This window comes from Lemur catta, chromosome 8 (genome assembly GCF_020740605.2).
Source record: "Lemur catta isolate mLemCat1 chromosome 8, mLemCat1.pri, whole genome shotgun sequence".
NCBI classification, from domain to species: Eukaryota; Metazoa; Chordata; class Mammalia; order Primates; family Lemuridae; genus Lemur; species Lemur catta.
The window spans coordinates 100300745-100315645 of NC_059135.1; the positions used below are offsets into that span (position 1 = coordinate 100300745).

At 41.3% G+C, this 14901-nt stretch overlaps 1 protein-coding gene across 12 annotated transcripts in view; it reads right to left on the reverse strand.

The window, feature by feature from the left end:
- SAP130 (Sin3A associated protein 130) overlaps positions 1 to 14901 on the reverse strand; it is an 86103-nt gene that overhangs the window by 37896 nt on the left and 33306 nt on the right. For 8 of the 12 annotated variants that reach the window (XM_045558854.1, XM_045558858.1, XM_045558862.1 and 5 more), the window contains 2 exons: positions 14372 to 14674; positions 11779 to 11956 (listed from right to left, as the gene is read on the reverse strand). In XM_045558854.1, coding sequence (XP_045414810.1) covers positions 11779 to 11956; positions 14372 to 14674 — 481 coding nt within the window. The remainder of the gene's footprint in view (positions 1 to 11778; positions 11957 to 14371; positions 14675 to 14901) is intronic. The other 4 variants (XM_045558863.1, XM_045558859.1, XM_045558861.1 and 1 more) reach the window with 1 other exon arrangement.

Sequence of the window (14901 nt, forward strand, 5' to 3'; positions counted from 1 at the left end):
GATACAATGATATTTTATACAGCAATACAAAAATGACAATCACATGCAATAATGTGAATTACACAAAATTGAATGATGGAAGTCAGACTTTCATATAAAATTTATAATATGTGATTCTATCTATGGGGTTCAAACTTAGAAAACTGGTTGCCTTTGGGAAAAGGTGCGGGTAATGTTCTGTTTCTTAACCTATTTAGTAGTAGGATGTGTTTACTTTGTGCTAACTCATTAGACTACAGTTTTCTATATTTCGATGAAATGTTGAAAGAAACTGGCAGAAGTGGAGTTAGCAATTATAGACAAATCCTATTTGCTAGGAGGAGTAAAACAATGGGGTGGCAGATGGTAGAGGAATGTGGGCTCAATAGAAGGCTTCTTTTATTTTAGATGGAAGAGATGACAGCATGTTTATACTTTTCATGTGAATGACCCACTAGCAAGATAAAAAATGTCGATGTAGGAGAGAGAGGGATCAGAGCTATAGCACCGTTCTTGAGTAGGTAAGAGGAGGAGACGCAACACTTTGGAGAGGAGCCCAGAAAGGTCATCTAGAGGAACAGACAGGAGGCAGGACATGGGGTACTAACCCTGTAAGTAGATGTGATAGCTGTAGTCTGTGAAAGTTCTTTAGATCATTTCCATCTTCTCAAAAAAATACGGAACAAGTTTATCAGCTAACTGAAGATGGGAGAGGAGGTCTAGAAATTTTGAGAGAAGACATAAAATATTTAATAGTTGTCTAGGAGAGTACACTTTGTTGGTCTACTCTAAGATCCTAGTGAGATCTATGAGGCTAAGCAATGCCATTTGGTGGGGTGGCTTTCCCTGCCACCGTCTGCTGCATACATTAAGCAGAAAGTTGGATTTAACTTTTGTTTTGACCAAGCAAAGAGTCAGGCAAGGAGGTTTAGGCATATAGCAAGGAAATGACTGGAAGTGATCACAGACTCTGAATCAGGGAGAGCAGAGAAGAGGCCTAGGGGGGCAGTGAGGAACATGAAAAGGTGGGATTGAAGGCCGCTAGGGGGGCTGTTGGAGCTGGAGTACTGCTAGGAGGGAGGCAGAAAGAGAGAAGCTGGGCTGTGGGACATGGAGCACAGAGATGAGGTCAGGGAACGAGAGCTGAGCATGTGTGCGCATGCTGCTGTGGAGGGCGGCGGTGGGAGAAATATTCAAGCACCTGAGGGGCCAGAGAGCTGGAAAACCACTCCTGTTTATTACAGGTGAAGACAGGAGTGCTACTGTCACAAAAGAGTACCAGATAATACTTCTCAAGGGCACACAAACAAACCTGCAAAACTGAACTTGAATCTGATTGAGCCCCTAGATCTGCTCTGTCCAAAAAGGGAGTCATAGGGCACTACTGAGCACGTGAAATGTGGCCAAGTGTAACTGAGGATTTGAATTTAAAAACACATACTCATTTCAGTTATTGAAAAACTTTTTCTTGTGTCTGGAATAACTTGGCTGTGTGAAACTTTCCCAACTGCAAATTTTAAGAATTCTAATTACAGATCAAGTGCTTCTGAGGAGGAGCAATGGCCTGGAAATGGCAGCAAGGCACAACGAGTACACCCATCCCACCTTAGGCTGAGCGACAGGAGGCAGGTGGAAGACAGGCAGCACCACTCTGCAGAGCTGCAGGGCAGGGCGAGTCCTGAGGAAGAGCCAGGGTTAAAGCAATGAGGGTGGATAAAGAAGTAAATGTGCAGGGGTCCCACGATACACTAAATTATAGAAGGCACACACAGGGCCTTTGTGAGGTGACCAAGTATGGAAGAAGCAAGCGTATCTTTGTCTCTAGTGCTGTGAAATTTCAAAATACTGGAGTGGACTTATTGTAGCCATTGCATCTACTGTGCTGAGCATTTGTTTGTTTCTTTTTTTTTTTTTTTTGAGACAGAGTCTCACTCTGTTGCCCAGGCTAGAGTGCTGTGGCATCAGCCTAGCTCACAGCAACTTCAAACTCCTGGGCTCAAGTGATCTCAAGCTCTCCCGAGTAGCTGGGACTACAGGCATGCACCACCATGCCCAGCTTATGTTTTCTGTATATTTTTAGTTGTCCAGCTGATTTCTTTCTATTTTTAGTAGAGATGGGGTCTGGTTCTTGCTCAGGCTGGTCTCGAACTCCTGAGCTCAAACGATCTACCCACCTCGGCCTCCCAGAGTGCTAGGATTATAGGTGTGAGCCACCATGCCCGGCCTGAGGATTTCTTTAAATCAGGAAACTCCTGTCCTCCAGTTTGTGTAATTTCTGTCAATTACTTTATAAACAATCCCTTCTTTTCTCTGATATCTCTTGCTGAAACCCCATTATTTGGAGGCTGATCTCCTAAACTGGTTCTTTTACTTGTCTTTTCTAATTTTCTTTTTTTTTTTTTTCCAATTTTCTTTTCCCTCTACTTTTGAGATTTCTTCAACTTTATCTTCTACCTCTTCTACTGAGTTTTCAATTTCTATCATATTTTAAATGTCAAGACAAGTTCTTTCATCCTCTGAATGTTCCTTTTGTATAGCACTGCGTTCCTGTTTCATGGATGCAATCTTTTCTTTTGTCTTTCTGAAGATATCATGGATGGTTTTTATTTGTCTTTGTTCATTTGTTTTTAGTTTTAGTCTCCCTGCCTAGACTGTTTATCTTCCAAGGTGCCTCTGCAGTGTGTTCATTGTGGTTTCTATCCTTCATGTTAGAGGCCCCCACAGATACCTAGCTATCCTTGCTTATACGTTTGTGATTTGGAGTAGGGGACTGAACTGCTGGCTGAGAGCTCTGAACTTCTGAAGGGCTTGTCTACTGCAAGGTTCACTATAGGGTGATTTAATCCTATCCACAGGGAACCCCTAGTGACAGCATCTTTAGAGCTTTCCCCTTGGACTGGCTAGACTACCCAGAAAGAAAGTAGATCTTCTTCTCACTTTCTGTTTAGATAGTCAAGTTCACCTGCCAGGGTTCTATCAACCAAAAGGGCAGAGGGGACTGTGAAGTTTCAGCATTGCATACATGGTTGGTCACTTAATCTCCTTCTGGTAAAATACTCATGGCTTCCATAGTGCTGGCTGATCCAAGTGGATCATCTACAGAGTTCGAACTTTCAGTTTCCTGCTAGGGAGGGGAAGCGGCAGTACATTCCAGAAGGTGAGTAGAGAATGGGATTCTGGGCTCTAATCACTTCTCAAACAGATTTTAGCCTGCCCTCCTTAAAAGAGTGGGCCCCCTCCTTCACCGCTGGTCCTTCCTGTTCTTGGTCCTTTTGAAGATTCTCCAATTTAAATAAGGATGGTTCTCAACTTTCCCCTATGAAGGCTTCACATTTAGCTTTCTCACAGGCAAGGGAGCAATCACTTGTCCATTTGCTTTCTAGCTTCGAAGTTCTGTTACTATTATGTCCTCTCCTGTTCTCCCTGCGCTTGTGTATTTATAATCTTTTCTTAAATTTATTAAATCTTTTAATTAAAGTTCTGTAGGGTTTTGAGAGAGAGAAATTTAGACGTGTGATCGATATGCCATCTTTTTTTCTTTTAATTTTTTTATTTAAAAATATTAAGGGAGTACAAATGTTTTTTTACATGGATACCTTGTATAAGGCTTAAGTCAGGCTTTTTAGTGTGCCCATCACCAGAATACTATCATTGCACCTGATAGGTAAGTTTTTTTTTTTTTTTTTTTTGTGAGACAGAGTCTTGCTGTGTTGCCCGGGATAGAGTGAGTGCCGTGGCATCAGCCTAGCTCACAGCAACCTCAAACTCCTGGGCTTAAGCGATCCTACTGCCTCAGCCTCCTGAGTAGCTAGGACTACAGGCATGCGCCACCATGCCCAGCTAATTTTTTGTATATATATTTTTTAGCTGTCCACATAATTTCTTTCTCTTTTTAGTAGAGACGGGGTCTCGCTCTTGCTCAGGCTGGTCTGGAACCCTGACCTCAAGCGATCCACCTGCCTTGGCCTCCCAGAGTGCTAGGATTACAGGCGTGAGCCACCACGCCCGGCCCTGATAGGTAAGTTTTCACTCCCTTGTCCCCTCCCAACCTACCCACTTCTTGACTTCCAACGTCCTTTACATCTCTTTGTGCCCATCATTTAGCTCCCAATTATTAGGGAGTACATGTGGTGTTTGTTTTTCCATTGCTGAGATACTTCACTTAGGATAATGGTCTCCAGTTCCATCCAAGTAGCTGTAAAAACATTATTTCATTGTTTTTATAGCTGAGTAGTACTCCATGGTATATATACATTGCATTTTCTTTGCCTACTCATAAATTGATGGGCACTTAGGTTGATTCCACATCTTTGTAATTATGAATTGTGCTGTGATGAACATTCAAGTGCAGGTGTCTTTTTGATAAAATGACTTCTTTTCCTTTGGGTAGATACCCAGCAGTGGGATTGCTGGATCAAATAGTAGGTCTACATTTATTTCTTTAGGAATTTCCATACCGTTTTCCACAGAGGCTGAACTAACCCACAGTCCCACCAACAGCATGAGCATTCCTATCTCTCTGCATCCATGCCAGCATCTATTATATTTTTACTTTTTATTAATGACCATTCTGACAAGGGTAAGGTGGTATCTCACTGTGGTTTTAATTCACATTCCCCTGATGATTAGTGATGCTGAGCATTGTTTCATATTTGTTCGCCATTTGTCTATCTTCTTTTGAAAAACTTCTGTAACATGCTTTTTGCCTACTTTTAATGGGGTTGTTTTTTGCTTGCTGATTGGTTTGAGCTGTTTGTAGATTCTGGGTATTAGCCCTTTATCAGATGTATACTAATAGTTTGCAAATATTTTCCCCCATTCTGCAGGTTGTTTACTAACTCCATTGATTATTTCCTTTGCTGTGCAGCTTTTTCATTTAATTAAGTCACATGTATTTATTTGTGTTGTTGCTGTATTTGCCTTTGAGGTCTCAGTCATAAATTCTTTGCCCAGGCTGAAGTCTCAAAGAGTTTTCCCTGTTTTCCTGTAGAATTTTTATAGTTCCATACCTTACATTTAAGTCTTTCATCCACGCTGAGTTAATTTTTGTATATGGCGAGAGATAAGGATCTTGTTTCATTCTTCTGCATGTGGCTATCCAGTTTTCCCAGCACCATTTATTGAATAGGGCTTCCTTTCCCCAGTGTATGTTGTCATTTGCTTTGTTGAAGATCACTTGGTTGTATGTACATGATTTTACTTCTGGGTTCTCTGTTCTGTTCCATTGGTCTATGTCTCTACTTTTATACCAGTACCATGCTGTTTTAGTTACTATAGCCTTGTAGTATACGTTGAAGTAAACTAATATGATACCTACAGATTTGTTCTTTTTGCTTAAGATTGTTTTGACTATTGGGCTCTTTTTAGGTTCCAAATGTAGCTTAGGATTGGTTTTTCTAGATCTGTAAAATATGATGTTGATATTCTGATGGGGACTGCACTGAATCTGTAAATGACTTTGGGCAGTATGGACATTTTAACAATGTTGATTCTATCAATCCATGCACATGGGATGTTTCCCCATTTGTTTGTGTTATTTATGATTTCTTTCCTCAACGTTTTGTAGTGCTCCTTGTAGAGATCTTTGACCTCTTGATTAAATATGTTTCTAGGTATTTTGTTTTCTTTGTAGCCATTATAAATGGTATTGAGGCCTTGATTTGACTTAGCTTGACTATTGTTAGGATATAGAAATGCTACTGAATTATTATTTTTTTTTTTTTTTTTTGAGACAGAGTCTCGCTCTGTTGCCCGGGCTAGAGTGAGTGCCGTGGCATCAGCCTGGCTCACAGCAACCTCAGACTCCTGGGCTTAAGCGATCCTACTGCCTCAGCCTCCCGAGTAGCTGGGACTACAGGCATGAGCCACCATGCCCGGCTAATTTTTTGTATATATATTTTTAGTTGGCCAGATAATTTCTTTCTATCTTTAGTAGAGACGGGGTCTCACTCTTGCTCAGGCTGGTCTCGAACTCCTGACCTTTAGCAATCCACCCGCCTCGGCCTCCCAGAGCTAGGATTACAGGCGTGAGCCACCGCGCCCGGCCGCTACTGAATTTTGAACACTGATATAATCTGAGACTTTGCTGAATTCAATTACCAATTCTAGGAGTCTTTTGGTGGAGTCTTTAGGGTTTTCTAGATACGAGATCATATTGTCAGCAAACAGGGATAATTTGACTTACACTTTCCTGATGTGGATACCCTTTCTTTCTTTCTCTTGGCTGACTGCTCTGGCTAGGACTTCCAGTACTATGTTGAATAGAAGTGGTGATCATGGGCACCCTTGTCTTCTTCTAGTTCTTAGGAGGAATGCTCTCAACTTTTCCCCATTTAGTGTCATGTTGGCTTTTGTCATAATGATGTTGTCATAAATGGCTTGTATAATTTCAAGGTATGTTCCTTCTATGACTAGTTTGTTCATGGTTTATCATCAAAGGGTGCAGGATTTTACTGAATGCTTTTTCTGCATCTATTGAGATGATTATATGATCTTTGTTTTTAGTTCTGTTTATGTGGTGAATCACATTTATTGATTTGTGTATGTTAAACCATCCTTGTACCCCTGGGATGAAACCCACTTGATCATGGTGAATTATCTTTTTGATGTGCTGCTAAATTTGGCTTACTAGCATTTTGTTTAAGACTTTTGGTGGATCTATGTTCATAAGGGATATTGGTCTGTAGTTTTCTTTTTTGTTGTGTCCTTTCCTGGCTTTGGTATCAAGGTGATACTGGCTTCATGGAACGAGTTAGGGAAGATTTCCTCCTTCTCGATGCTATGGAATAATTTCTGTAGTATTGGTACCAGTTCTTCTTTGTAGGTATGGTAGAATTTGGCTGTGAATCCATCTGCTCTGGAGCTTTTTTTGTTGGGGGATTTTTTTTTTTATTGCTGCTTCAATCTCGCTACTTGTTATTGGTCTGTTCAGGATTTTTATTTCTTCCCGATTCAGGCTTGGGAGGTTGTATGTTTCCAGGAATTCATCCATTTCCTCTATGTTTTCTAGTTTGTGTGCGTAGAGGTTTTGGAAGTATTCACGGATGATATTTTGTATTTCTGTGGTATCAGTAGCAATATCTCCTTTTCCATTTCTGATTAAGTACTTGAGTCCTTTATTCTTTTATTTCTGGTTAATCTGGCCAGTGATCTATTGCTTTTGTCTTTTCAAAGATTCAACTTTTTGTTTTGTATTGACCCTTTCTATTGTTTTTTTGGTTTCCATTTCATTTACTTTTGCTTTGAGCTTTGTTATTCCCATTCTTCTGCTGGCTTTGGGTTTGGTTTGCTCTTCTCTACTTCCTTGAGCTGTGACATTAGGTTGTTAATTTGTGATCTTTCTGTCTTTTTACTGTAGGGATTTAAGATTATGACTTTCCCCTTAGAACTGATTTTACTGTATCCCACAGATTTTGAAAGTTTGTGTCTTCTTCATCATTTAGTTGGAGGAATCTTTTGATTTCCATTTTAATTTCATCATTGACACAAGGATCATTCAGCAGCAAGTTGTTGAATTTCCATGACTTTGTATAGATTTAAGGGTTTCTCTTGGAATTGATTTCCAGTTTTATTCCACAGTAGTCTGAGAAAGTGCATGGTATAATTTCGATTTTTTTGAATTTATTAAGAATTGTTTGTGGCCTAAGATGTGATTAATTTTGGAAAATGTCTCATGTGCTGATGAGAATAATGTATATTTAGTAGTTTTTGGGTAGAATGTTCTATAAATGTCTGTTAGGTCCATTTGTTCTAGAGTCCCATTTAATAGTCCAGTGTTTGTTTATTTTCTGCTTCAATGATCTGTTCAGTTCTGTCAGTGGAGTGTTGAAGTACTCGGCAGCTATGATGCTACTGTTTATTTCTTTACTTAGTTCTAGTAGAATTTGCTTTACGAGTCTGGGAGCTCCTGTGTTAGGCGCATATATATTTAGGATTGTTATGTCTTCTTGTTGAATTTCTCCCTTTACCATCATAAAATAACCGTCTTTGTCTTTCTTCACCATTATTGATTTAAAGTCTACTTTATCTGATATGAGAATGGCTATACCTGCTCGTTTTTGATTTCCATTTGCGTGGAATATTTTTTTCCATCTCTTTATCTCGAGTCTGTGTGAATCCTTGGGAGTTAAGTGCGTTTCTTGGAGACACCATATACTTCGGGTATGTCCTTTCATCTGTTTAGCCAAGTCCTATGCTTTTCAGCGGGGCATTCAGATCATCACATTGAGTGTTAGCACTGACATGTGAGATGTAGTTCTGTTCACCTTGTTTTGTTTATTAGAGCTATGAGCTTCAAATTTCAGGTGTTTTTACAGTGGTGGGTATCTACTGTGCTGCTGCACATATAATGCAATTTTGGGTATTTACTGTAGTGCAGGACTAGTAGTAACAAATTCCCTTAATGTTTACTTATCTTGAAAAATCTTTTTTTCCTCCATGAATTATGAAACTTAGTTTTGCAGGATTCAAAATTCTTGACTGGCAGTTGTTCTGTTTAAAAAGACTGAAAATTGGGCCCCAATCCCCTCTGGCTTATAAGGTCTTAGCTGAAAAGTTTCCTGATAGCCTAATGGGTTTTCTTTTGTAGGTTAGTTGTTGTTTCCATCTTCCTGCTTGTAGAATTTTCTCCTTCATTTTGGACTTTGGCCACATTGATGACTATGTGTCTTGGAGATGTTCTATTTGCTATGCATCTTCTCTGTGTTCGATGACCACCTTGTATCTGGGTATCTCAATCTCTGGAAACACCAGGGACGTTTTCCTCAATAATTCCCTCAAATAGGTTTTCCATGCTTTTTTTCCTTCTCCCTCTGGGATACCTATAATTTGGATACTGACTCACTTCATTTAGTCTTATACTTCTCTGAGTGATTGTTCATGCTTCTTTATTCTTTTTTCTACATCTTTGACTGACTGGATTAGTTTGAAAGCTTTGTCTTCAAGTTCTGAAATTTTTTTTTTTTTTTTGGTAAGCACAAAAATGAGGTTTATTGAGGAGAGAAAGATAGGATTATAGGGCAAGAGCAAGGTATAGGTTTACAGAGCATGATACACACACCACAGATGACGGCCAGAACTGTTGTTGCAGCAAAGGGAAAGCAAAAGGAAGGGTGTAAAAAAGGGGAAGGTCTGAAATTCTTCTGCTTGGTCTAGCCTGTTGTTGAGGCCTTCTGCTATATTTTGAAATTCCCTAAATGACTCTTTTGTTTCTTTAAGTCCTATTATATGTTTTCTTATGTTGTCTCTCTTTAGCAAGTTTTTTTTTTTTAATGTCCTGAAACATTTTTTTGGATTCTTTGTGTTGGTTTTCAACTTACTCTTCAATCCCATTCATCTTATTTGTCATTCATATTCTGAATTCTATCTCTGACATTTCAACAATTTCCTGTATGTTATGGTCCATTACTGGAGACCTATTGTGATCCTTTAGGGCTGTTGAAACAGCTTCTTTTTTTCATGTTGCCAGAGTTCTTACTCTGGTTCTTTCTCATCTGAAATCTCTTCTCTCAGCTCATGACAGATAAGCTTGTAGTGCACCTGTTCTCCTCTGCCAGGAACTCTCCTACTTAGTGCAAACAAGGAGTGGTCCCTAGATGGCATATTTGTGTCCTACTCTGGAGATCTGACCCCACCTGAGATGGGTGGATGTACTGGGAGCATTTAATGCTGTTGCTCTTCCTGCATCTCCTCCCTGTGGTTGTCACTAGTGGTCCTGGCTTTGCAGAGTGAGTGAATGCCCCACCTAGTTCTATCAGTAGCAGCAATTGTCAGTCCAAGCCAGCTTGGGAGCTGCTCCACTCAGATCTGTAGGCTGTGGCATGTCAGTCTGCACCAACTTGAGCGCAGCCCCGTTCATGCCTGTGGGTGGTGGTGATTGTCTGCTCATGATGGCTTGGGAGCTGTCACACAGATCCTTGGGTGGTGGCATTTGTTGCCCCTTGTGGCTTGAGTGTTATCCCACTCATGTTCTCTGGCAGTGGCAACTGATGGCCTGCACCAGTCTGAGGGCTGCCCACTCAGATCCACAGATGACAGCATTTGTCAGTTGTGTACCAGCCTACAGGCAGTGGTGACTGTCAGCTGGTGCCAGCTTGAGAGTTGTCTGGGTTAGACCTACAGGCAATGGTGTTTCTTGGCCTTTTTGTCTTGAGCATAGTCCCACCCACCTCTATTGGTGACGGCACTTGTCAGCCCCCTTTGGCTTGAGAGCTGCCCCATTCAGTTCCTCTGGTGCTGTGTTTGTGGGTGGAGATCCAGATTGAGTGTAGTTCCACCCAAATCCTTTGGCAGCGGTGACTGTCAGCTCACTCCGCTGGAGAGCTGTCCTGTTTAGATCCTCTGGCTGTAGTATTTGTTGGCTGGGTGCCTGCTTGAGCCCAGCCCTATCCATGTGGACAGGCTGCGGTGACTGTTGGATGGCCAGATCCCTGTGCTGCAGTGGGGTTGTGTGGCACCTGCCCACGGGATTCACAAGAATGCCCAGCCTCCCTGTTCCCACCCCCTACCCTGGACTGGCAGGGTCAATGGGGAAGCAGCAGCAATGGAACTGACCCCTGGTAGAGGCAGTGCTCTGGGTCTAGGGTTTTAAGATGGCACCAGCCATAGCGCTCAGGGTTTGTGAGCCAGTGCGTCACTACTGTACACTCTCTGGAGCAATGGCTCTGCACAGTCTCCAGAAACCTTCCTTGTCAGTCCTTTGGCCTTCTGCAGTAGAGGGCATCTCCTGCAGGTCAACAGCAATGATTGTGGGGGGAGTGTGGAGCCCCAGGATTCTCCCCTCTGTGCCTTCCCCACGTGTGCACTCGTCTTCCCTGTGTACCTCCAAACGGCAGAGCAGGTTGCCTCTCTTCCTTCCCTTTGGGTGCCTCCTGTTGCCTCTCTTTTAATTCATAATATGTTTTCTCTTAGATGAGTGATCTGAAGGTGGATAGCCACTTGCAACCTTGAATCCTCTGTGTGAGAGTGGTATGTGCAGGCTGCTTCTGGCCTGCCCTCTTGGCCCTCCTCACTCCAATTTGCCGTCTTAACCACAAGTTTTGCCTTGCATTTTTATTAAAGAGGTTACTTTACCATGGCGTGACTTTATTCTTTAAAGAAGGCCTCATTTACAAAGTATTCATAATAAGCAAAGATAGAGACTCCAGTCTGTGCAAACCTCTGTGCAAAAGCCCTGTATGGACCCCAGTGCAATTTAAGTCTGCACTGTGCTTTAATGTTGTGATGCTGATACAATCAGCTCAGCTGAGCCACAGAAACTGCTCTCTGTAATGTGACTGCTCACCTCCCACCTTCGGAACATTTAAGTTTATAGTGTAGCACAAACATTCCTGCCTATGGTCCACTCACTGAGAGGCCTACATGGCCACACAAAACACTATCTACTAATAAATGTGAGTCTTAGTACACTTCGGAAATTGCCCTTAGCAATGATTCATGCTGAATAATGAGGAAACAAAAATGGTATCAGTTCATGTAACCACCTAGACAAGTCTGATAAGTTAATTATAAGTTAGTTTAAGGGTTCTAAGATTGAACTTCCTGAACTGGAGAGAACTAGAGCAGTATACAACAGATGCTCAGAAACTGACACCCCACTGACTCAAGGATTCCTAATATCCCATAATCTGGGCTGGGTGTGGCTCTACTGAATACCCTATGGTCAAGCTGTTTTGGAAGAAATTAAAAAATGTCATAGAAAATGAGAGATTAGTTTGCCACCAGCATTAGGTATGAGCTCCTGTTGTTTATACCAATTACACCCAGAACCAGGTGTCATTTAGCAGTACGGAGTTTACTCACCCATCTGTGGCAGGTTTCTTCCGCAGTATGCTTGGCCGGGGTGACGAGCCCTGAGCGGGAGCATTGGTGCTAGCACTCTGGCTGTGGGTCTGCACCACGGTTGTTGCTGCTGGTGCAGCACTGAATGGATTGCTAATAGGGTTGGCTACGATTGTGGCTCCATCTGCCAACACCACTGCTGGAGGAAAGAGAGGCAACAGGAAAGAACAATGAAGAGAGGGCAACAGAAGAAACAAAATATCTCATAAGCCATAAACAAAAATAATGAGACCACGAGCATTAGATATCCATATTTTACCTGTCCGACTTTAACAATATAAGGGACAGGAACATAATGTTTATCTGCCTAAAAGCAGATGGCAAAGTGGGAGAAGTTATTGAGTCTACTGATGTGTCATCAATACCATTATTTTTTCTTTGCTATGTAGTAACAGTTACTAATAAATGAGATAAGATACATAAAGTACATAAAGTAGCTAGTATAGCATCTCATTCTACTAGTTACTTTACATTTTTCACTCTTATAATTCTTACTATCAGTATTATACTCATTTTAGAGATGAGAGAACTGAGAGTCAGGAAAGGCTAATAATAAAAGGAAGAGCCACAAATAGAAAACATGATCTACGGGCTTGATAGCATGCTCAAAAGTACACTTCAAAAAATGTCCTCATACAGTTTTTGTAAAATACCAATCTCCCTCAGTCCCTAATAATGGTATCATCCCTGGTCTACCTTTAGGAAGACCTTCAACCAATAGATATTTTAACTATAAAGTCAGTACCAAAATACTGGTGAGCATGAGATCATAATCAGAAACTACCCATGGATGAAAGTTTTTGACCTATAAAAATGACAATTTCATGAGTTAATCTAATATGATGAGTTTTCTAGCAGGTGCTCTTAAAGATACAGGCACATCATCCTTTTAGGTGGCTCACTATGGGTAAACTGCATCTCTATGGCAGTCAGTGATGAATAGTCTGAGAGATTTTGATTAAACAGTTAAATTCAGGGAAACCAATTTTCTGGTGAGTACATGTGATGCTTGTTTTTCCATTCTTTGGATACTTCACTTAATATAATGGGTTCCAACTCTCTCCAGGAGAACCAAAGAGATGTCGTATCACCGTTATTTCTTATAGATGAGTAATACTCCATGGTATACATATACCACAGTTTACTAATCCATTCATGGATTGATGGGCATTTGGGTTGTTTCCACATCTTTGCAATTGTGAATTGTGCTGCTATAAACATTCGGGCACAGGTGTCTTTGTTATAGAATGACTTTTGTTCCTTTGACCTAAATGCACATCGGGGAAGGATACCAATTGGATATCAGACTGAGACGAGGGGTGGGGGAGGGGATGGGTGTATGCCTACATGATGAGTGCGTTGCGCACCATCTGGGGAATGGTCATGCTTGAGGGTGCTGACTCAGGGAGGTGGGGGGGGAGGGGATGGAGGTATGACTACATGGTGAGTGCCAGGCGCAGGGTGGAGAATGGGCACGCTTGAGGCTCTGACTCAGGGGGATGGGTGGGACATGGACAATGTACATAACCTGAGTTTTTGTACCCCCATGATGAGCTGAAATAAAAAAACAAAACAAAACAAAACAAAAACAAACAGTTAAATTCAAGATCTACATGGTCATTAAAATGATCAGTTCCTAGTTGATCTCTTCATGTTATAGTTAATGCAAAAGATAACCTTTAAAATCAATACCCTGGCCGAGAAACAGCTATTTCTTTAACTTCATCAGAGAAACAGCTAATTAATAATCCAAGCACAGTGACTTATTCCATTTTTCAAAGTGCCTATTCCTGCCAGGCGCGGTGGCTCATGCCTGTAATCCTAGCACTCTGGGAGGCTGAGGCGGGAGGATAGCTCCAGGTCAGGAATTTGAGACTGAGCAAGAGCGAGACCCCGTCTCTACTAAAAATAGAAAGGAATTATCTGGACAACTAAAAAAAAAAAATATATATATATATATAAAAAAATTAGCCAGGCATGGTGGCACATGGCTGTAGTCCCAGCTACTCCAGAGGCTGAGGCAGGAGGATTGCTTGAGCCCAGGAGTTTGAGGTTGCTGTGAGCTAGGCTGACGCCAAGGCACTCTAGCCTGGGCAACAGAGCCAGACTCTGTCTCAAAAAAAAAAAAAAAAAAAAAAAAAAAACCAACATGGCCAAAGTGCCTATTCCATTAGTTAGTATTAATATTTCTTTTTAAGCACTGATATTAGCTAACATTAGTGTAAGATTTTATAGCTTTATATATACCTCTGAAGAAAATCTTTAAATGATGAGAATACTACTTATAAGGTGAATTTACTCCCTCAACTAAGAGCTGTTTATAAAAAGAAAAAGCTCTGACCATGTGCAAATGCTTATTAGGCTGTTTATGAAAATTATTTCTTATGTTTACAATGATCCCTGAAAGGTAAGTTCTAAGCAACTCATATTACAAAGAGGAAAGTAAGGTCTAGAGAAATTACCTGAGAACACAAAGTCAGTGGCAGAGCCAGGCTTTAAACTCAGATGTATCTCTTTTCCTCATACCCTCTTCCATGCAAAAAGTTAAAATTACCTGAAGTCTTTCCTTCAGGTTGTGGTTGCTGAGTACCCATTGGTGCAGGCTGAAGCCCTTGTGTGTTGATTGGGGTTGCTGAGTGAATCCCCTGCGTGCCAATTGGTGCGGGTTGTATCCCTGGTGTCCCAATGGGGGCCGGCTGGATGCCCTGCGTACTGATGGGTGCTGGCTGAATCCCTTGGATATGACGAGCATGCGATGCATCTACTGTCATCAGTTGCATGGGGTTTAAGTGGACCGTAGATGCTACCCCAACACCCGTCTGGGCTGTGATGGCAGAGTTTGGAGCCTGAGCTGAAACTAAAAATAATGCAAAAGGTGACTACAAGAAGGTTAGCTGTCATTAGACAGTCCACGAAAACAGAAAAACACTAAAATGAAAACAGAAGTTCTCCACTGTACAAGATCTAAATCAGTTAAGAAAACAAAAACATGGAAACTCTACATACTAGGGATTGTTTGTTCCTTTTACTTCCTACCAGTATGATGTGGTCTTTCTGCAGATTACTAGAAATATGACTAGAATG